The sequence below is a fragment of the Prunus mume genome, linkage group LG5 (assembly GCF_029339155.1).
Source record: "Prunus mume cultivar Tortuosa linkage group LG5, ASM2933915v1, whole genome shotgun sequence".
In the NCBI taxonomy this organism is placed as follows: domain Eukaryota; kingdom Viridiplantae; phylum Streptophyta; class Magnoliopsida; order Rosales; family Rosaceae; genus Prunus; species Prunus mume.
Genome location: NC_142702.1, coordinates 28,409,549 through 28,432,800, shown reverse-complemented (window position 1 = coordinate 28,432,800; position 23,252 = coordinate 28,409,549). Strand labels below are relative to the sequence as shown.

The 23,252-nt window shown below is 38.1% G+C and overlaps 3 protein-coding genes and 2 pseudogenes across 5 annotated transcripts in view; 2 read left to right on the top strand and 3 right to left on the bottom strand.

The window, feature by feature from the left end:
• Positions 1-23,252, bottom strand: part of LOC103333259 (valine--tRNA ligase, mitochondrial 1-like) — an 82,868-nt gene that overhangs the window by 32,024 nt on the left and 27,592 nt on the right. The window lies entirely within an intron of this gene.
• Positions 1,239-3,354, bottom strand: LOC103333266 (GroES-like zinc-binding alcohol dehydrogenase family protein). Its single transcript, XM_008236083.2, has 6 exons — positions 3,006-3,354; positions 2,806-2,873; positions 2,392-2,628; positions 1,997-2,287; positions 1,712-1,899; positions 1,239-1,588 (listed from the first exon to the last, which is right to left on the bottom strand). Exons 1-6 carry the CDS (start codon positions 3,130-3,132, stop codon positions 1,396-1,398), a joined length of 1,104 nt encoding a protein of 367 aa, XP_008234305.2. The 5' UTR covers positions 3,133-3,354; the 3' UTR covers positions 1,239-1,395.
• Positions 7,924-10,278, bottom strand: LOC103333267 (pentatricopeptide repeat-containing protein At2g22410, mitochondrial pseudogene; annotated as a pseudogene). The gene has a single exon (XR_016127360.1). The product of XR_016127360.1 is annotated as a pentatricopeptide repeat-containing protein At2g22410, mitochondrial pseudogene (transcript).
• LOC148917507 (peptidoglycan-binding LysM domain-containing protein) lies at positions 13,455-13,745 on the top strand. The gene has a single exon (XM_089052461.1). The coding sequence runs from the start codon at positions 13,455-13,457 to the stop codon at positions 13,743-13,745; it is 291 nt and encodes a 96-aa protein (XP_088908587.1).
• LOC103333269 (protein HOTHEAD-like) lies at positions 19,263-22,029 on the top strand (annotated as a pseudogene). The gene is made up of 5 exons (XR_016126585.1): positions 19,263-19,442; positions 19,531-20,175; positions 20,340-20,740; positions 20,943-21,493; positions 21,603-22,029. The product of XR_016126585.1 is annotated as a protein HOTHEAD-like (transcript).

Below are 23,252 nucleotides of genomic sequence, written 5' to 3'. Positions count from 1 at the left end.
TTTATAGGATAAGGGGACCCCAAGCATTTAGGGTTTATTTTTTTCTTGCTATTTCTTCAAGTATCAAGTAGAATCCAAGTCTCTTCATAAATAAATAAAAATTGTAGAATCCAAGTCCACGTGGGAGCATGACTCATTTTTGTATGGTGGTACCAACTCTCTTCGCCATGCTTTCTTTACCAAATAATACATCCGTCCTTGGTTATTTAAATTTGAATCCACTTTGTAACCAAAAAAATTTGAATCCACTTTGAAATGGCCCATGTCATTAACTAGCCTTTGGTCTTTCTCTATCGTTGTTTGGATAACGATGATGATATATATATTTGTGATTAGCTTGATACCTAATTCATACATAGCTTTGTTGTGTATTTATTGGCCCGTTATAAAAGTCTTTTATAACTATATTCTTATCGTTTCTATAAAATAAATAAAAGAAAAGGATATGCCAGTTGGTTTAGTCGGTGTGTGTTCACATCTTGCACCTTAAATTTGTCCCCCCTTGAATAGTTTAAAATATCACGTTGTTTAAAAGGAGGGCTCTAAACCTAACCTATTTTTAAGAAATAAGACTAAGATGTATAGAGTTTGACTCAAAATGTTACGATTTGATTTGTGATATTTATTAAGTGGATTAAGTTACACTCATCAATGGGCCATCCCTAATTAAGAGTGGTGAGAAAAGTAATGTCCAAATTTATTGGGTAGTTGATGATGACGAGATGCAACTACGACTACACGAAATTTATTTATTTTTTCTTTTTTCCCTCCTTAGGTATATATATTATATCCAACCGTCCTTTTACATTTGAATTGAATATCCCTTTGGGTAGTAATTTAAAAGCTCTGGCATGTATCAATACGTCATTGCATATGGGGACTTTGAATTGAACCCTCAGGTTTCTATCTTTGCTCACCTTCGACACCTTCGACGGTGTGCGGGTTTCTATCTTTGCTCATCTTCGACGGTGTGTAGGTATTTAGGAGGCAAATGGGCAGACTTTGACTCGGGTTGTTGCAATTTGTGATATTTATCAAGTTGATTGGATAACACTCATCCATGGATATTGGGCGAGATGAGTGTTTATGTTACCCTAATTAAAAAGATATTGGGTAGTTAATGATCACGACATCCAACTATATCTGGAAGAAATTTCTTCTTTTCTCCGTGTATACCCAAGAAAAAGATTAGCGCCACGCATCCAAAGTCAACCAACACAACCACAAGTCCACAGAGGTTACAAATAATAATAAAAAAAATACTATTAATATTTATTATGGTTTAATTCATACAATGGCACTTATTCAACAATGCCTTGTTAACGGATAATGTTCTCGCCGACCTTTCTAATAAGAAATTGGATAAGGTAAAAACTTGTAGTAGCTCTCTCAACTTTACAAATTAAACATGACTTTTATGGCATTTCCTCCACGCGCGCTCGTTTCGAAGGCTTCTTCAATCTCCTTCTGGGAGAATCCGAAACGGTGCGTTATGAGGGGCTTCACATCGATCTTGCCGGTTCTCAAAAACTCGAGGCACAGCGGCCATGTGTTCTTGTACCGGAATATTCCAACCACATCAACTTCCCTGTGTCAGAGAAAACACATTTATCAGACACGACACCCTCACCATCCACTAGGCCTAATAAACTAGTTTACTTGTCGTTATTAGGAGGGATTAAACAAAAGTCATTTACTATTAATTAATTACCTCGCAGCGGCAGGGGTGAGGGGGACAGTCATGACGCCGTGACCCATGCCCACGAGGCAGACTTTGCCGCCCGGACGGGTGGCGCTGAGGGCCGTTGACATAGTTTTATTAAAACCCACGCAGTCAAAGCTCACATCTACTCCACCTTTCATGGCCTTACTTATCTTAGAAACTTCATCTTCTAAATCCTGTTGAGATAAATTTAAATTAAGAATTAAATAAATGGTTTTCAAAATCAAATCTATGAATTTTCAAATAAACTTGGACGGTGGCAAAGATAGAAACCTGAGGGTTTGTTGTGACTTTGACGGCGTCATCCGCGCCGAGAGACTTTGCAAGGGATAAGCGCTCATCATCCACATCCACAATGACAATTCTAGCTGCCCCAAAAGCACGAGCAGAGAGCACCGACACAAGCCCGATTGGCCCCGCTCCGATCACCAGGACGTTTGTTTCTGGGCCGATGTTGGCTCGCCGACAGGCATGAACACCAACACTCAGAGGCTCGCACATGGCGCCTTCCTCCAAACTCACATTCTCCGGGAGCTTGAAGCACAGATCTGCAGGGTGCACAATCTGAACCCAAAACCGAAAAAGAAAAAAATGCCCATCAATAACTGGCTCCAGTTTGGTACAGAGATCATAGAAAGATGAAAACTTTCTGGGTCGGTTTTTGTTACCTGATTTGCCAATGAGCCGTGGACTGGTGGGGTGGCGAAGAACTTCATGTCTGGGCATAGATTGTATCGCCCGCCCTTGCACTGCTCGCATCTCCAGCAGCTGATGCCGGGCTCTAGAGCCACGCGATCTCCGGGCACCAGATTCTTCACCATGCTACCAACTTCGTCAACGATCCCAGCACATTCATGCCCAATTACCATTGGCTCTTGAACAACAAAGTCTGCACATTTCATGGTCTGAAAAATGGCCAAAAAAAAGAAAAGAATTAAAACAGGAGAACAAGTACTGATCTGTTGGATAAAACCAAATTTTGGTTCAAAACCATATGGGTTTTCAAAACCAAACCAAAACGGAACAATGAATATGCATCAGATTCAGAACCAGGGGAAAAAAGACAGGAGAGGGAGGCGAACCTTAAGGTAGTGGACATCACTTCCGCATATCCCAACAGCCTTTATCTTGACTCTGACATCATTGGGACCTAAAAATTTAGAAATCCCAAGAAAAAAAAAGGAAACAGAACGTTAGGCAGGAGCATCATTGAGAAGAATTTGTGAAAGAATGTCATACATGTACAAGGTTTTGATAACATAAACAGAGATCAAAATCATACCAACAGTGGGGATCTTGAAAGGTTGAATCTTGAGGGTGTTCACACCCACAAGCCAAGCAGCCATGTTTTCTTGTTCAACATGGGCTTCTAGAACCCCTCCCTGAGAAGACATCCCTCCCTTACCCATTTTTTGCTTGCTCTGTTTTGTGGTTGAAAGAAAAGAGAAGAGAAACGAGAGAATCTGGGCGTTTGAAAGGCAAGAAATTGAAGGAAAGAGAAGAAGGAAAGAGAAGAACTTGAAAAACAAAGAGAGAGAGAGAACGGGTGTATGAAGGCCTGAAGGTAAGAAAGACAAACGATGAGTACTTTCTGAATGAGCAGAGTGTGTCTACGATGTGGTATTTATATTAGTTTTTGGAAAAGGGTGAGGAGAGGAACAAGAGATGTCGATGGAGAAAAATACTATGATTTGGTCAAGTTGGTTGCGGTCACAGCGAATGATATCTGAGCACATTTTTTTTAATATTTTTTTATTTATTTATTTATTTATTTTATATCCAGGAAAAATCCAGAAATGAAGTATTTATCTAATTCGGAATTTTGTACGTGGGTGATTTGTTCTCATCTCATGCACGGTGTTGCCTACCCTGCTTGTAATCACCCATCTGTTACAATCACACTTTTGAATATCTTCTTCTTTTTTTTCCTTTTTCTTTTTTTTCGCTTTTGCTTTGTTTTTTTTTGTTTCTTTTGGGTTTTTAGGTTTGGCTTGCAATGGCTGGGTATATTCTTAGCTTAATTTCTCACGCCTCAAACACCAGTAACTAAGTTTTCTACATTACACAAATTTCGGGATAGAATTTCGGACTTGGAAGTATCCGAATAAAAGTATGCCTAAAAATTGGGAACCGTCAACGGCCATTATGAATTGGTGAATGGATGCCACGACATGCACAGTCAGATTCACGTAGACAGACCGTCCGCATTATCCTGTCTATGGTCCACATTTAATGCTGACTAATAAGTACTAGAATAATGAGTCTAGAGCAAGTTGAGATTATTACCTAATTTCTTATTTTAGATCGTAATCACTATGTAATTATCTTATTCATCTAAAGTTGAATATCAAATATCGAGAATGTTATCTATTTCATTATCAAACAAAGGGGAACGCATGGTTATTTGATTATCAAATATGGGGAACGCCAGCTACGTTCTCTTTGTATCTTCTTCTTTTACTTTATTCTTTTCGGTTTTATCTTTCAATTCTTCAATGTTACATACAATCAAAACAACGAGTCGTACAAAAATGTCAACTAAGTTGCCGTTGTTTTGCCATTTATAAACAATATCTTATGTTAGAGTTGGGAGCTTCTCTAATGGAGATATTTGTGTTAAGGACTAGGTAAGGAATTACATGTTAGTGCATTAAATTGTTATTTTTTTAAATATGTACCTTACAGGGATTCATTAGTTGAGATTAAAGTCTTTATCCTCTCAACGAAAAAAATAATAAAGTCTTTATCCAGTTCCTAACACAAAATCATTCCCGTTAGCGTTAGGTTAGGGTTTAATCGGAACATTAATTTATTTTTAATTTTTTAAAATTCTTAACCAATCTTTAACATAAAATCTTTCCCGTGAAGTTAGGGTTTAATCGAAACATTGATTTTTTTATTTCATAAAAATTAAATGACTAAATATTCCCTTATTTGGTTGGTTTTTCTTTAGAGATGACGTTGGATGGATAGCCTAAAAGATAGATAATTAATTTGGATAAGTGCACCGAGTTAGAAGGTGGGAATCAGAAGGTAGAATAGGAAAGTATAAAAGAGAACGTTAGTTGTTGTTAATTTTCTCCATTAACTATTTACTGAATAAAATAATTCACCAATCAACCCTTTTTAACTGTATCAAAATGATATCACGCGTGTGATTTATCAAATCCACAAATTAATGTTTCTAAAAAGAGAAGAAGAATAATTTAATTAGTAACATAATTACCCCCCTAATCATCCAATAAAATAAAGCTGAAATGTCATTTAGATGGGCTCTCTCTGTTGCCAGCCTTAGAAGTTAGGCGGGTTCTCTGTTGCCAGCCCTGGGTATCTGGCACTGACTAATTTCCACGTCAGACGAATGGTGGGATGAATTTGGGACGTTGGCTGGAAGAAATGTCGCATACAGATACAGATGATGCAGTTTAAAGTTTTTAAAGTGCAGTTGTATGTTTGTGTGAAAAAAATGAGGGACGGAGGAGAGAGAGTCGTGGTACGGATTATAATTGGATCCCAATATAGAGGATAATAATTGAACGCCACGACATATACAGTCAGCTTCGCGTAGGAGACAACTGTCTCTTAGATAAAATAAAACAAGTATATTCTCCTGGGACCAGTCACTTTGATGAAATTTTGGGACATTTCTCATCAACTTATACTTTTTCCCACAAATATCTATGTTGTAACTTGTCTTGAGTGAAAACTGTTTATGAGAAGAGTTAACCAAGAATGATGAGACTCTTCAAGTGGAAATGCAACTTTCTCTAACAGGATCGGGGGTTGGATGGAAGGGGTTGGAGTCACTGTCCCGATCAACTATTCTGATAAGCTATTCCGATTAATTAGTCTAACTCACCTATATTGAATAAATTTGTCAAATTCAGCACAAAAATCAAACTGAAAATTCAAGTAGAAGCACAAAAATCAACAATGCTGACTATGTTTAAGATAAGATATGGGGTTATGCCGTTATTGTTAGTTTTTTTTTTTCAATGACTTTTTTGGGTTGATTTTTATTTTATTTTTGACTCGGTCTATTTTTCTCGCTTATATAAGGCATAGAATAGTCACCAAGCTGACTTGCATCTCCATCAGCAGCTTCCCAAAACTGTAGAACCTGCCCCTTTTCATCTGAGCTGAAATCGTCACAACTTGTCCACTCAGCGGATTCTGAAAATGCAAAATCTTTGCTGGCAACATTTTTGATGCACCTCAGTTGAAAGACCTCTCTTCTGTTGAAAGACCAGCTGATGATGTTGAGGTTCAGATAAGCACTTCCTGCTACTGCTCATATATCTCTCCGCATTCGATTTTATTATATGGTCATGCACATGCACTGAAACATTTGTGCTGGTCTGTTCTGTTCTGTTCTGTTCTGGTCTGGTCCGGTCTGGTGAGATCAATTTTAGATAGATTCATCAATTCTTCTTGCAATTGAGAGTTATTTGATAATCCGCCACTTATTATATTTCAATGGAAGTACGACCAAATGGTTTCTGCACGTTGCTCTGCTCTCATTTTTATAAACATCATTGCATCCCATCATTTCATCTGACCCGCCGAAGTATTTGATGGATCCAACTCCAGAAGCTATTGCTTGTTACAGTCTCAGCTATCAGAAAAACTTGTTTGTGCTATTCTCAGCTATTCACGGTATGTCATGTGTGATAATTTTTTCTCTTGGCATTCCTTAGTTGGGAATTGCAAAACACCTGTTTGACACAAGTGTTTCTCACCAGAGCAACATGAACCTCACAAGCATATTTTATTTTGTAGCAACTTATATGCCTTGTCTAGTTTGCATAAATGGCCTACATTAGTTAAGTTAATTTACTTTTGACTAGATCATATAGTAGTTTTGAAGATAATTTACCTGGGTTGTTTTTTTTTTATTTTTTGAGACCTTTCCTATTGAAAGGGACGATAGCATACTAAACTCACACACAAAACACGGATGCTAAGATTCGAACCCATGACCTTGCCTAAGAGAATAAATACTTCAAACCACTACACTAGTGGGTATTTGCAATTTACCTGGGTTGTTAGTTGGATTGGCCCAAACTTTTGGTATACTTCAAAGTGGTCATGAGTTCAAATCCCCATGACATTTTATGTTAGTTAACTTTGACCCCCAAAAAAAAAAGGAAAAGAAAAAGAGAAAAGGATAGTTTACCTGATACTTTTGTTTCTGGATCCAAGTAGATTATTTACCTGTTTTGCTATTTGAGATCATATCGGGGGACATAATTAGGTACTGTTTTTAGGTGAGTGATAAAATCAGACTTTGATATGATACATTTTTAGGTAAGTGATGAATGAGATAATTGATTTGATCTGATATATGTATAGTTATGTTACTCATAGATAAATCAGACATTTGATCTGATGTAGATATAGTTAAGTAATTGAGTGATAAATCAGACATTTGATCTAATGCAGTTATGGTATAGGGTTAATTTAGTAAAAACATGATAATCGAACATTTAATCATATAAATATATATATATACGGTCCTGATATCTTGGACTACAGGATTTAATAGATTTGTAATCGCTCACCGTTAGATGTAAATTCAACGATTCACTAATTCTTGCACTAATTTTAAGAAACTTTATATATATATATATATATAGTCTCATTTTATCGAGGGATTCCTCATTAATTTTATTTGAAGGAGGCCTCATATATATATATATATCCGGATTTGAACTCAAAATCAAATATGAATTAGATGAGATGGGCTCCACGTTGTCGGCTTTAGAAATTAGATGGGCTCTGTTGCCAACCTTTATTCTGGCACGCCACAAATCCCTGACTAGTTTCCACGTCAGGTACACTCAGATTCGCGTAGGCAACAACTGTCCCTTTTGTTAAAGAAATATTATTCTCGTGAAAAAAGTGTTTTCTTAATGATTTTTGCCAACATCTATTTGTGTTCGTGAAAGGCGTTGTTGGCGAAATTTAAGCCAAAATATTAGCCCATACAATGATGAGATTCTTTTTGTTTTTGCTCAAATGACAATGATGAGATTCATAGGTAGTGGAATATGCTACTCTTACCGTAAGCTTTACACACTTTTCAATTGGTTAACAGAGACATATAATGACAATTTAAGATATATATATATTATTTTTGAAGGCCTCTCAATTTGAGAGAATTATGAACCAGTATTATTTTGTGTACACTCGACTAACTCTTCGTTTAGTGATATTTTATTTATTTATTTATTTATTTTCAGAATTGAAAAGATCCCAAATTCGAATCTCCTCTTGTCGTGAATCTTTTCAGTGTATTTTACTAGGTTACAGAGGTATATAATGGTGATATGTACATCAGCAAAGCTTGCATCTCATCAGAAGGTTTTAAAGTTTACCCCAATTCTAGAAGCTGCCCATTTTTCATCTGAGATGATGATAGCTTCCAATGCACCACAACTTGTCCTCTCTGTTCCAAGACCAGCTGGGTCAGATAAGCAATTCTTACTGTTCATATCCGTTCAATTTTATAAGCCCATCCACTAAAAGAATTGGTCTGCTAAGATCAATTTGAGATAGATTCATCGATTCTTCTTATAAGTGAGTCCTGGCTCCTGAGAGTTATTTGACAATTTGCCATTTATTTCAATGGAACTACGGCCAAATGGCTTCTGCACATTGCTCTCATCCATCAGTTCTCTTATTCTTATAACATCTTCCCATCTATCTGAAGCTGCATAAGTATTTGAAGAGAGAACATAATTCCCACTGTTAGAAGGATCCAGTTCAAGAAGCTTGCTTGTGACAACTTCAGCTAGGGCCACATTTCCATGAACCTTACAAGCACTCAGCAATATCCTCCACACTACAACGTCGGGAACAATAGGCATATTTTGTATGAACTCGTAGGCCTTGTCTACCTCTCCAGAGCGGCTCAACAGATCCACAACACATCCGTAGTGTTTCATTTCTGGCATTAGTCCATGAATCTTTTCCATGCTTTCAAAATATTCCAATCCTTTTTCTACCAATCCAGCATGAGCGCAAGCTAATAAAATCCCGGCGAACGTTCCATGAGTTGGTTGAATACCTTCTCTCAACATCCACGAGAAGAGTTCAATTGCAGAATCTGCAAAACCATTCACAGCAAGGCCTGAAATTACCGAAGTCCATGACACAGAATCTTTCTCTTCCATCCACTGAAACACCTCCAATGCCTTCTCAGCCACCCCACATTTGCAATACATATCTATCAAAGCATTTCCCACATAGATATCTGCTTTCACACCATGCTTCCTTATGTAGCGGTGGACAGCCTCTCCCACATCAAGCGAACCCACATGCGCACAAGCAGAAAGCACACTAGCCACCGTTATTTCATCTGCTCTCACATTAGCTCCCATCATTTCTTCAAAAAGGCTCACCGCCTCAGCATGTTGGTTAGCTTGAGAGTAACCAGTGATCATGGAAGTCCAAGAGACCACATTTCTCTTCGGCATCTCATTGAAAAGCTTTCTTGCATTGAAAAAGTTTCCCGCTTTTGCATATCCCTTGATCATGGAATTCCATGAAACTATGTTTCTTTCATGCATCCGATCAAATACTTCCCGAGCCAAATTCGCCAAACCACGACGTCCATACATATCTATCATAGTGTTTCCCAAGTAAACATCAATGTCAACATGATTTTCTTCAACATAGTTAACCATAGAGTCTGCAATTTCCCATTCACCCAAGTAATTACACGCGAAAATAACTTTCATCATTGTGACCGCATCAGCCCTCACATTCGCTGCCTGCATTGCGTTAAAAAGACCCAACACATTCTCAAACCTGTTGCACTGACTATATCCACATATCAAAGAATTCCAAGAAACCAAATCTCTTTCCCGCATTCCATCAAACACTTTCTGAGCAAAACCCAAATAACCACAAGATGCATACATGTGAATTAAGGCATTCGAAACAAAAAGATACGGTTCAAAGCCAAGTTTCAGTGCATGGGCATGGACCGTTTGGCCATGTGCAATATCAGGAGCTCGAGCACAAGCCTTGAAAATGAATATAAAGGTCAAATGATTCCCAGCCAATCCTTGGCGGTACATACGATTATACACGTGAATTGCTTCACTGAATTGGCCACTCTGTGATAGTCCACGGATCATATGGTTCCAAATCAACAATGTGGGTTGCTCAATTTGATTGAAGACTAAAAGGGCTTTCTCCAAAAACAGAGGAGATAGTGCGTAATATCTAATAACCTCTGAGACCGAAGACGGGTCTTTGTGGAGCTGGGTTCTGATAAGGTGTGCGTGAAGCTCTTTGATTTGAGTCGAGGAGATTGGTCTGTTGTTGGCCACACGCTCTGATTTTTGGCTGGCTGTGGAGGTGCTGAAGTGGCGCCTAATGGGTCTTGCGAGTTTCATGACGAGCGGCGTTGGTTTTGGTTAAATTTTGAATTGGATTTGGGGCAGAAAGTGAAGTTCTCAGGTCACCAGAGGTGAAAGATCAAAATGCACATCGACTTTCCCGCCACTGGCCTAACTTGTGCCTGTTTGTTGGCTTTGTGCTGTGTTGAGCATTTCAATATGGGCCTTTTCTTTTGGGTCAATCAGATCCCTTTGCTTGTCCCAGTGCAAAAACCCTAGTTTTGGTTTGAGTCCAAGCTTGGCATAGACTTGCTTGATGGGATGGGCCTCTCTGGTGCTATGCCACCAACTTAATCCAAAGTTCCATCTTCCAGGAAGCACGTACAAATGTTTATTCATGGAAGGAAGGCATTGTGGCTTGTGCTTTCACAATTTCTTTCTTTCTTTTAGGTCTTCCACAGCACAGAGGGATGGTGGTGATTATGCGCTAATGGGAAATTTCGTGGAGAATAGGATAGGAGTGATAAGTCTATTACCGTGATGTCCCTTCCAAAGGGTTTAGTGCTCTAATGTGGTTGAAATATGTTTCAAGATAATTGACTTTACCACTATGTCCACCAATTAAAATAAATGAATCCTAATTGTGTTTCCCATCACTTAATTCAATTCAATTGGATGACCTTGTTTGAGACGTTTTCTCTGAAAAAGGGTGGATGGTGACGCCAATTATAGGGTTTTGCCTAATTAATGGCAGAGGTTTAGTCAGAAGCACCTTATTATGAATCGTATCTGCACAAAAGATATCATAAATTAACATTTGGTAGTTATGTAGTTGGTAGTTTGTAGTCTGACTTGCCTTTATATAGGAGTTTTGTTATAGAGCTGATTTTGATTATTGAGAAAGCTTTACTCATGTCCGTCATATTGCTAATCGAGATGACTCTCTTTGTAAAAGCTGTCATATTTTGCATATAGAGTATACTAGTTTTCTATGAAATTAGTTCATATTTATATGCATACACACAAAATAACCGAACCCTAGAGATGGCCCTAGATTGAACATTTATTAATATGTCCTAGTATTATGGGTAGGATGCTAGATGAAGAAAAGAGAAAACGCGAAAACCAAACTAATGTTTCACCAATATTGAACAAAAATTGATCAAATTGAAACAGGATGGGCAATTAGGCATTGCCAGTGCCACTCCTACCAAACAAATTTAAACCATTCATGAACATATTACACAACAACTTACAAGCCGCCTACCTGAGTTATGGTAGAGGCATCTGTCTAAACTTGTACCCATATGACAACAATCATATGCCAAACAGTATATTATATACATCAATCTTTGGATGTTATACTTATATGACAACAATCATATGCCAAACAGTATATATGTGCCAAACATTGAAAGCATGGAGTGTGGGACCATTGCTGATAAGGATTATATGTGTATATTAGCAAATACATGAAAATAAAGGATACAATATCACATAAGCTAACATCCAAAGTAAGGCATTATTGAGAATATTAATGCGCCTTAGACAAAAATGAATTATTGATTTAATAGGCTACTTGCATAATAATAATAATTATATTATTTTCGTGACTTATCTTCTTTTTCTTTTTTCTTTTTTAATTGGGGTGGGTTCGAACTGGGGTGCCATGAGGGAGAGGGGAAGCCACTACTCCCATTGGCTGTGACTATCTTCTTTCAATCATACATCTCAACTCTTTACCGACCTGGACACTGTCCGCCGACTGATTAAATGCATTCCGATGAAAAATTCCCGACTTGTGTGGCTAGCATCCCCAATAAAGTTCCAAACCCTCCAATATGTCAACCTCTCATCTCTTGGTTGTGCGTTGGGAAATTGGGAACGATGGTTTGGTCCACCCCTACACCAAACACAAAAGAAAATAATAAAAAAGCTAAAAATTTGGTCCATCTATATTACCAACGTATACGGTTGGCTGATGACTTGGTCAGCTGGTTCATAAAGCCAAAGCATCTGGAGCACGGCATGAGGCAAAAGTCCAAAAAGATCTCAAGACCCATTTGGCAAAAGAACATGTCAAAGCCCTATTTGGTTCACGGAATAGATTTGAGGGGAAATCATTTCTCATATCATTTTTCAATGAATGGGAAAGGAACGTTTGGTAATATCGGGAAAGTAACCGGGAGAATTCACTTTGTTTTCTTTCCCATGTTTGTTTTGAGTAGGAATAGAAAACAAAGTTTGTATAATTTTTCAATTGTACCTATATTAAATCAAACAAAAAAAGAATACATTTAATGATACGTTGTAATTATAAATTGTTCATAGGGACAAAATAGTCATGAAAATTGTGTATTGAATGTTGGCTCATTTTCCCAAATTTTTTCATGAAGAGGGAAAACAAAACCCAAGTTAAGAGGAGAGATTCACTTTCCCCCTTACTTTTCCATGTGCCAGAAAACTATTTTTCATATTTGGACTTACCAAATATGAAAAAACAATTGAATTCCCATACCCAAGCCTTCTTTCCTATGAACCAAATTGGCCCAAAGGCTCTAGGCAATGGCAAGCACAAATTTTGAACTTCTTTAGTCGCTTGCGTTAGTCTTTACACGATAGTTACAGGTTTTTTTTCCTGTTCTAGGTGGTGAGTGGGGGCGGAATGCCCGCCTCTATTTCCTCACGCAATTTGCCACTTTCCCCAGCACAGAATTTGCCACACCACATTTTCCGCCACTACCTATCTTTCTCTTCTCGATCTTTTTGGTTCTTTTCAGTTATCAAAACCCATGATCAGCATAATATTTCTAATAATTACCTTCATGTCCAAATTGATATTCCCCTAGAACATACACAAATTCTATATTGATATAAAGTTTTGGTATCTGAGTATATATATATACATCTTCTAGTAGCTGTAGCACTGTAGCATAATATAAAGTTGTTCATGTTCAACGCCTAAGTTGCAGCATCTCTGACTAATAGACAACTCCCACCTGCCATAATTGAAAAATATTTACTGATTGATTGTCGTAATAATTAAAACAGAGCTTCTTTCTACCATTAAAAAAGAAACACCATGCATGAAATTAAACTATAAAATTCATAATAAAACCTTAGAAACTAAACCTGTCCTTTTCAGTAATTCAATATAGTAGCAGTGTCTGTATAAGCCAAGTCCACGTTGAACCCAACTCCCCTCCCTACGCAAACAACCAAAAACCTCTCTTTCTTTCTTCACATAACTGCAAACATATCTTTGCTACACACATGTACCTATATATATAAAGACGGAGCCTTCTTTATGTTTCATCAACAAAACCCCATAACCTCATCAGCTCTCTCTTTTTTTTTTTCTTCATCTTATGGCATCAAAGCCTATGGCTGATGCAGCCTCTTGGTACTGCGCCACAATCCTATTGGCCTTGATCTTGTTTGCTTCCATCAGAGAGAACGATTCTATGCCGGACAACGACCCGGTTCGAGGGGCTAAACACTTTGTGATCAACCGGCCCTGTGATGAAATTTATGTGGTCGGAGAAGGCGAGACCCTCCACACCATCAGTGACAAGTGCAGCGACCCCTTTATCGTGGAGCGCAACCCGCATATCCATGACCCGGATGATGTTTTCCCTGGCCTCGTCATCAAGATCGCTCCGTCCAGACCTTGATCAATTTCCTCAGGCACTAGTATATATTTTGAGCTCTTCTTCTATAGCAGTAGCTAGCAACTTGTAAGTTGTAACACATACAGAGATCAATCATGAATTTCATTTCATGGATAGAAAGTCAAATTTGCTGCCAGTTTTTCTTCTTCTTCTTCTTCTTAATTTTTCAAATGAACAGGTACTGTTTTTTTTTTCTTTCTTTTCGGTTTTTCCCTTCACGGCTTAATGTTAGAGGCTCAGACCTTTTACTCAGAGGGGTCCCCTATGAGCCCAGCTGGCTTGTGTAATATATTTATATCATCTGTATGAAATGAATGAAATCGACAGAAAATTAAAGCTCTTTGTATTTGCTTTTATTGTTATCCTTATCCATGCTTCACATATATTTTGGCTTTTCCATGGCTTTACTCAGAGGAGAAGGAAAATCTCATGTCAAAACTTGAATTTAATTGGATATGGAAATTTGCATTAATATTATGCATTAATTAACGACATTTTTTGTTTCCTTCCTGTTAATTCCTTTGTCTTTGGTTCTCTGTGACTGGGGACAGGTTTTTGAGTCATCCTTCGGAGAAGAAATAACCAAATTCGTGAGTAAGAAAATAATATACACAACTAAAAAAACAGTTTGAAATTAGGTAAGTAAAGTAAGTAGCAACGAAAAGGGTATGGCATGCAGTTGGGAAGACGACAGTAGGCTCAGAGCAGCCATCAACTTTGTCTAAACCAAGAAAGAATTCAACCTCTTTGAAGAAATTGAAAATAATAATTCACTTCTAATACTTTTACAAATTTTCGTTTTACGTTGTTTGTAATTACACGTTTGCCGTATGCTTTTTGTTTTTAAAGTTAAGCAGCCATCGACTCAGCCGACCATATCGCCTAATAACCATGACTTCACATGTTCATCAAAATTGATTGGACTATATTTTCATTATGCAAAATGTTTCTTTCAAATTTCTTTTAATTACGTACTTATGAATCAAAACGATGGATGATGATCCAGGAAAACCTTCAAATTGGGTCATAAGAATGGACACATCAACATTTATAATTTATTAGCATGGTTGACAATCTTTTTGTAAAACTTACATTTACACGCATAATAATCTAAAAGCTATTAGAAAAAAAAGAGAAGAAAATATATATATATGGCATACATTATAAATACCCAATAATTCATTTAAATTTGGATGGAGTATGTGGGATGTTGGGGATGATTTTGTTTTCTCTCTTATCCAGCTTAGGTAGGCGAACATGTTACATGTTTGATGGATGAATCCGAACAAAAACCAACGACGTGCTATGTGCTTCAAACTTCCACGTACACTAGGGATAAAGTTGACTGGCTCAACCAAGCAAGCAAGCAAAAATAAGTATAAATATAAAAAGGGAACACATAGAGGGAAAGCTATCAACAACCTATGACTTGGGTAGGGATCACAGCGGATTCATGATTTGATAATTAACTGGGCGAAACTTACACATTAAACTCAATGACACGCATGAGCAAAGCCAATTAAAGTTTTCTAAAGCCCAAACCCAAACCCTAAATTGTGGCCCACTCTGTAAATACACTAAACACTAAAACCATTATGACAAGGAAAATCACTTTTGGGCTTTAAAAAATAGCACACATTCATTTGAACCCCAATAAACCATTCTAACCAAAATAAATAAATAAACCATTCTTTTTGGCCTTAAAAGAACATATCAGATAATTTCTCCAACATTGAGGAACCTAATTCACAATTTAAAGCTCTTATTTCACAAGCCCCAATTCAATTAAGAAATCCTAATTCGACAAGCCATAAATTCAATTTATCATGACAAACCCAAATTCTACAAGAGAGACGCATCCAAGAAAGAAGAGAGAATCATGAAGAGGATGACTAGAAAAAAAAAAGGAATGAGAGAAACGTGACGGGGAGAAAGAGAAAAAAGAGAAAATGTTCATTGTTTAAAGGAAAGTGTCACATTACAAGAAAAGCATGATGAGAAAAGTTTCGATGGAACAAGTCAAGCGTACTATGTAGTACAATCTCTTCTTCCATTATATGATGGGAAAACTAGAAGCTATTACCATAAGTTTTGTTTTGGTTTAACACGCTGAAAGTCCAATTATACCCTTACAATAAAATTAACAAAACAAAAAAATGAAACCAAACCTAGCACCTCATGCCACAGGCGTTATCGCACCGTCACTCCACCGATTAGCTAACTTTGATGTGCTTCTAGACGAGCTTTGCCATCGATTGGGCTTTCCCTCTATCTTTAGCCTTTGATAAGATTATTTCGACACACCACATATTAGTAAAGCAGTCACACAATAATTTTTTCATTTCGGAATCTTTTTGTACCGGGAAAATGTTTCATATATAATCAACAAAATTATACTACCATAGAAGGATAAATTGACCATTGACCCCGCTGCCGCAGCCCCTCGAAAAAAAAAACAGAGAGGAAAAATTGGTATGGCCCATTAGTCAAATAAACAAGGCATACACCACAAACTTGGACATGGGTCAAACCCGTATCTATTTTGGGCCGGATAAATCCTGTCCGACATATTTTAAATGTTGGGCCTTATGTCCGGCTTCAGTTTTAAAAAACAACAACGTGCGTGCGTGGACCAACTGTCAACGGATTTACTACCTCAAATAAACTACGTCGCACTGAAAGCAACACAGTCATTATTAGCATCGTCCAGATAGCTCTCTCTTCTTCCTCGCATCGAGTCTGCCTTGAGCTTCCTTGGTTGTGTTTCCAAACATGGGGAAGAAGACGAATAAGCCATAAAAAGGCAAAGAGAAAGTAGTGAAAGCTAAGAAAAAGAGAGCTCGTAGAGAGACTAGAAGCTCTCACCTGAGAATGACATCGATGCCATTTTGGTAATTTCATACTCGAACTATGCATATATATATGTATATATATATATGTCATTTTGTGCTTGTTAAGTAGAGTTGTCGATCATTTGAGAACAATTGAAATAGTTTGTGGAAGTTTTAAACAGTGTTGGAAAAATCAAGCTAGGCGGCGACTAGGCGTGCGGCAGAATGTTTTTCGCAATCGTTGTTTGTGATTCATGTATGTCATTTTGTGCTTGTTAATTGGAGTTATGAATCATTTGAGAACAACTAAAATAGTTTGTGCGAGTTTTAAACAGTGTTGGAATTGTTGTTTGTGATTCCCGCCCAATATTCCTTTTTTATTTTTGTTTTGAAGATTTTGCTTTCTATTCCCTATCTAATAGTTTATGTGTGTGCCTCATGAACTTGTACATAATTATCAATTTAACCTCCAACCTTTTTTTTTAACAAAATTAAGGACACTAACTATATATTATTCTCAATTTCCCCTTTGACATATAATTTCTCGATATTTCATTAAATTTTCTGTTACCTCATTAAAAATATATTTCTTTTTCTTTTTTTTTTGGAAAAAAAAATTAAAGAAAAAGAGCCCCTCCACTCCACACAGCCGTCGCCGCCTCCGCTTTCAAAACCCAAGCTCATCCCCGTCCCCACCATCGCTGCGAATCTCTGAAGGATCAGTTCGATTGCCTTTGATTTTCGGTGCTCAACTGCCCTCAGTTTCCTCTCATGTCAAAAATTCGGAAGCTTCACAATGTAATCAAAGAAAAAGAGACGAACCCATCACAGCCCCACCAACAAATTGAAGAGCAGGATCAGACTTCCATGGCGGCTCCGAGATCTTCGAATCGCAGCCAAGTTCTGCTATGACTTCCAAACCCTTTCACATACCGTTAGGCTCTATCCAAGAAAGGAGAAAACTTTAGCAAAAACCCACACCCCGCATCTCCTCAACAGTGACAAGCTTTCTTGCTTCTTCGACCTTGAACTCGTTTCTGGGCATCCTAGTGGAGTTTTGGAAGGTAAAAAGAGATGGGTTTGGTTAAGGACTGGTGCCCCTGTCATTTGGGCATGTGCTCCATTTTAAGCCAATAGATTTTGCCCAACATAGATCCACATTGGTACCCTCCAAACAAACAAAGGCTTCTGGGTCCTCCAATCAAATCGGCAAAGAAGTAACAATTATTAAGAATTGGGTGTGCACTAATAATCTTAACTTGTGAAACCCAGTTGGGGATTTTGGGTGTTGGATCGTAGAGAAAGAGAGAGGGCAGAAGGGGAGAGGCGGAGGTGAAGGGGGCAGGGTGGGTGGGTCCCACTACTTTGTTTATAATTTTTTTTATGTCATTTTATTTTATTTTAAAATATTTAATTATTTTTTAACATGTGAAATGATGCATTTGCCTTCATATTTAATTGCAAATTAGATGAAATGTTGATGATTTAGAGGACAAGAGTAACATTAAAAAAAAAGGGTCCAGGTGTAAATTGATATTTATGTACAAATTCAGAGGACAATTCGGCAGTTTACCCGCTAGTGTATTTGCACCAAATGTATGATTGTTGTGGAAATTCAGAATTCCCATCTAGATTCTTTGCAAGAATTTCCTAAATTGTATGTGTTTTGCAGAGCGATGAGAACGGGAACTCAAGATCTTAGGCGCTTATCGCTGAAACAAGACATGTCCGGGTTCTCCGATGTGCCATTTTCTTCAGTGTCCTAATACCTAATACTGATAGATACAACTTACAAGAGTTGAATTCTCTCATATAGGAAAGGAAAGCCTTGGATGTTCCACTCAACGACCAGATGCAAATGTCACCTAACCTACTGAGAGAAGTAATATTAACTAGATTCGTGAGATGAGATGCCAACTAACTTAATACTTATGCTTCCTTCCGAACCAAAAGAATAGTATCATTTGACACTAAATCATAAGCAACCTAATCATGAATTTTGAATATCAATGTTATTGGATCATTTTGATTTGTGTCGTCAAGTCATGTAATGAATGTGCCTATATGTTACTGTTGAGTGTCATAATGTTGATTAATTCTCAAATCATTCAATTATCCAACAAAGTTTTCGAGCCGGGCAATCGAGCACGCAATTGAGCTGGAAAAGGAAGGCTTCTCTTCTGTTTTTCCCGGAAGTAGAAAGACCTCCATTGGAATCAAGGCAAGCCAGGCAATTGAGCATGCAGAAAGACCTCCATTTATGTTTCTTTGAATTAATTGGATTCAACCAATACTTGTATGGGCAGTTGAGCAACTTGAAAAAAAAGTATCAGCCACTGCCACTAGTAGCTAGCAATAAACCTTTGAATGTCAAGGCATGCAAAAATAGGCACTGGGCCGGTACCAAAAATTTAACTGTTGAATAAGGCTTCATCAAGATGTATAGAATACGATTAGCTAGCTAATCCCAAGTTAGTGAGCACGAATGGAAATGGTGTGTTGTGTTCGTATTATCAAACTTCATGAAGGATGTTGTATCTTTACATGAGTAGGTGAAAAAATTAATGTTGTTGAACTATAAATGCATGACCTCTTTAATTAGGTCTTTTTGTGTGCACAAAGAACGTTAGGCCACTAGGCCTTAGGGTTTAGGGTTATTTAAAGGAGGGTAGCTGGTGTGGTTTTGGATAATTAATTCGAACAAGACCCCAGATCACAAATATATTGCAAAAATAAATTTTATTGTCTTTGGGGAAGGTGGTTAAATTGGAAACACACACAATGGGTTTGGGATCATGCATGATCACATTCTTTGGAGCTTTTCTTTCTGGGTTTCTCTTCTTTCTTCCCATTTCTTATTCAGATAAAGGTAAACAGGATCATATTTGTGTTGTGCAGATCAAATGTTTAATTAGAGACTGTTAATTAATTATCACCAGTTTGATTCATTTATGCAGCTCCAGACTACACATTTGTCAAAGAAGCAACATCAGCTCCGGCAGTGGTTTACTATGACTACATAATCATTGGTGGTGGCACCGCCGGTTGTCCATTGGCCGCAACTCTGTCTCATGGTGCAACCATTTTAGTCCTTGAACGAGGCGGCTCGCCTTATGGCAATCCAAACATAACCAACATTGCCAACTTCGGCCCCACTCTTTTGGACACCTCTCCCACGTCCCCAGCCCAGCAGTTCACCTCCGAGGACGGAGTTTACAACATCAGGGCACGCGTGCTAGGCGGTGGCTCAGCAGTGAACGCCGGGTTCTACACCCGTGCCAGCACACGTTACGTCAAGGAGGTGGGTTGGAACCATAATTTGGTCAACCAGTCTTATGAATGGGTTGAGAAAGTGGTGGCCTTCAAACCAGAGATTCTGCAGTGGGAGAATGCCTTGAGAGATGGTTTGCTTGAAGTGGGAGTGTTGCCCAACAATGAGTTTACCTACGATCATTTGTACGGGACTAAAGTTGGAGGGACTATTTTTGATGCAGAGGGTCATAGACACACTGCTGCAGATTTGCTTCAGTATGCAGACCCAAGAAAGATCACTGTCTATTTGCATGCAACTGTGCAGAAAATCTTGTTTAGATATATTCCTGGTAAGCGAATTTTTACTCTAGAAAAATCACATTTTTAATTGAGAAGAAAGTAGATATATGTTTAGAAGCTAGCTACCATTGGTTTTGAATTTTTGTTGGGTTTAATATTTATGAGCTTAATTATGGTGGGACTTGTTATATATGTGCATCTATTTTTGATGCAGGAAGAGCAAGTCCGCAAGCTTATGGTGTGATATATAAAGATGCATATGAGGTAAGGCACCAAGCATACCTAAAGAGGAACTCCAATAAGAATGAGATAATCTTATCAGCTGGTGCTATTGGGAGCCCACAGCTGTTGATGCTAAGTGGTGTGGGGCCCGCTTACCATCTCCGGGCCCACGGTATCAAGGTGGTGGTGGATCACCCCATGGTGGGCCAGGGGATGGCTGATAATCCGATGAATGTTCTGCTTATTCCCTCGCCAACCCCAGTTGAGGTCTCCCTGGTTCAAGTTGTGGGCATCACAAAGTTCAATAGCTACATTGAAGGAGCTAGCGGACTGAGCCTTTCTACTTCTTTGGCTCATAGGCTTTCCAATAACTTCAAGCGCTTCTTGAGCCAGGTTCCTATTTCTTACTTCTCTCATTCTCTGCCACCATATGCATTTTTGGCACATCACACATGTATTAGTTGTTAACTATGTGGTCGGTCACATATGAATTTCATGATCCTAAACCTAATTAACCATGTGGGTTATTTTATGTGCACAGATATGCAAAAAGGGAACTAATTAATCAATAAGGGTTTGATTTTTACATTTGCAGACTGAGCACCCGCCTTTCAGAGTTTTACGAAGCCATAGCCAGAGCTGCTGAGATGGTACATGGAATTGCGAACAGAACAATCAGAGCCGGAGTCATACTTGAAAAAATCATGGGTCCACTCTCCACAGGTCATCTTGCTTTGAGGAACACAAACCCTGATGACAATCCCTTTGTCACATTTAACTACTTCAAAGAACCAGAGGACCTAAGGAAGTGCATTGAGGGCATGAGGACCATTATAGATGTTGTGAACTCAAAAGCCTACTCAAAGTTCCGTTATAAAAACATGCCAGTGGAAGCTCTCATTGACCTGATGTTGACTCTGCCGGTGAACAGGAGGCGAAAGCACGCGAATGCCACGTTTTACTGGAACAATTTTGCATAGACACTGTGATGACCATATGGCACTATCATGGAGGGTGTCAAGTTGGGAGGGTTGTTGATAAAGGATATAGAGTTCTTGGTATTGATTCTCTGAGGGTTATTGATGGTTCAACGTTTTATCACACCCCGGGTGCTAATCCCCAAGCTACTGTCATGATGCTTGGAAGGCAAGTATGCTTGGAAAACACATCATATATACATAGTTTTCTCGAAAATCTTATACTAATTGCTGATTAAACCTTCATTTTGGTTTTGTTTGTTGTGCATGTGGTGCAGGTACATGGGGCAAAGGATTCTGCATGACAGAATAGTCCACGGATCAAAAAAGAAAAATTGATCTGGTCACTTATGTTTCCCAAACATAAAGTCAATTAGTGATTATTGGAATATATGTCTCTTAGAGATTTGATTAATATTGTAGATATTGGAACCTAAAATTTTGAAATCTATATAGTTGATGTCAATTGATCAGATCAGGTATGGTTCAAGCAAAACTGTCTACACTCTGCTTGACTAGATTAGCCTTCCTGTGATTAAATATATGCCTTACTATTAAAACTGAATTAGTTTTAAAAAATGATTAGTTAGTTTTTGTTTATTTGTTAAGAGCGTAATTAGGAAGGAAATTAGTAAGGAGGTGAGGATGACACAACACAACTGCAAGCACTTTTAGAACTTTTTATCACATGGGCTGCTCTAACTTCATGAAGTCCTTCAGCTATAGGCTTTATTTTATTTTCTTACTTGTGATGATTTTTTTTGGGTACACCGTTCGATAAAGAAATATTTGAAAAATGATTACCAAATAAATGAATGAGGCATTGCGCACAATCATGGCATGGTTAGAAAGAGATACCCACAGAAGGACTGAAACTGCAGCAGATTAACTAAAGTCAAAACTAATTTGGTGATCCTATAATGATGGCTCACTATAAAAGTGAGACTCTTCTGTATTCAAGACAGAAATTACTAATATACAGACGTAGGCAAAAAAGAAAAGAAGACGAATAAGATTAGGATATACTGTTAGCCCTTCTTTCGCAGCCCCTTATAATAATATGGGGAGGCATCTCCTTCCATCTACTTTTTTTCCTGCTTTCAACTTCATTGCACATTTACATGGACACAGAGAGTGGAAGAATCTCGTATGCTAGGAAAGAGCGCTTTCAAGGCTCGGATAAGGAGGAGAAAAATCTAGCAGCAGAATGAGCCCTGGCCCCAACAAAATCCCTGAAAAGCAGCCCCTGATGGATGTTCACAGCATAATCCTCAGGATATGCCATTTGTTCTTATTGGTTTATTCCATCTCTTGGAATCTTTGAGCCCTTATATAACTTGTGCCGGGCCATCATTGAAACACAAGCAGAAGCAGCTATACATACTAGAAGAAGTATACTTGTCAAATAAGCAAAGCAGTCATAGGGCTCCTCTTTCTTGGCAGGCACTGGTGACTGAGGCAGCTACAAATGTACAATCACTTTCATTGACCTGCCAAAGAAGAGTTGCCCTACGATTGCTTTGGCTTAATGAAATTTGCAGCCTATCTGATCATGCAGTAGAGCCCTGTCATGCAAAACATATACGGCAAGGTATAATATTAGGCTAGGCTAGCCAAGGATATACGTAGGTTTTGTCATATTTGAAAATAATGGTAGAGGTAGAGCTATAATACTGAAGTTATTTTTGTTATACAAAGTTGTTCTACTTTGTGACTAAGCAAGCAGGCAAAGTGAGTTTGCATAATGCTGGGAAATAGTGTGATTTATATAGGTGGAATGGAAGGTGGAAGCCGTATATACAAGCAATTACTAATGTCCCTGCTCCCTTTTGTCATTTGTGGGCATATATAACTTTGTCTGAGAGGATGTTCTTGCTATGTGCTTATACATTGCATATCAAAATAAAACAATTCTGTATAAAAGACCG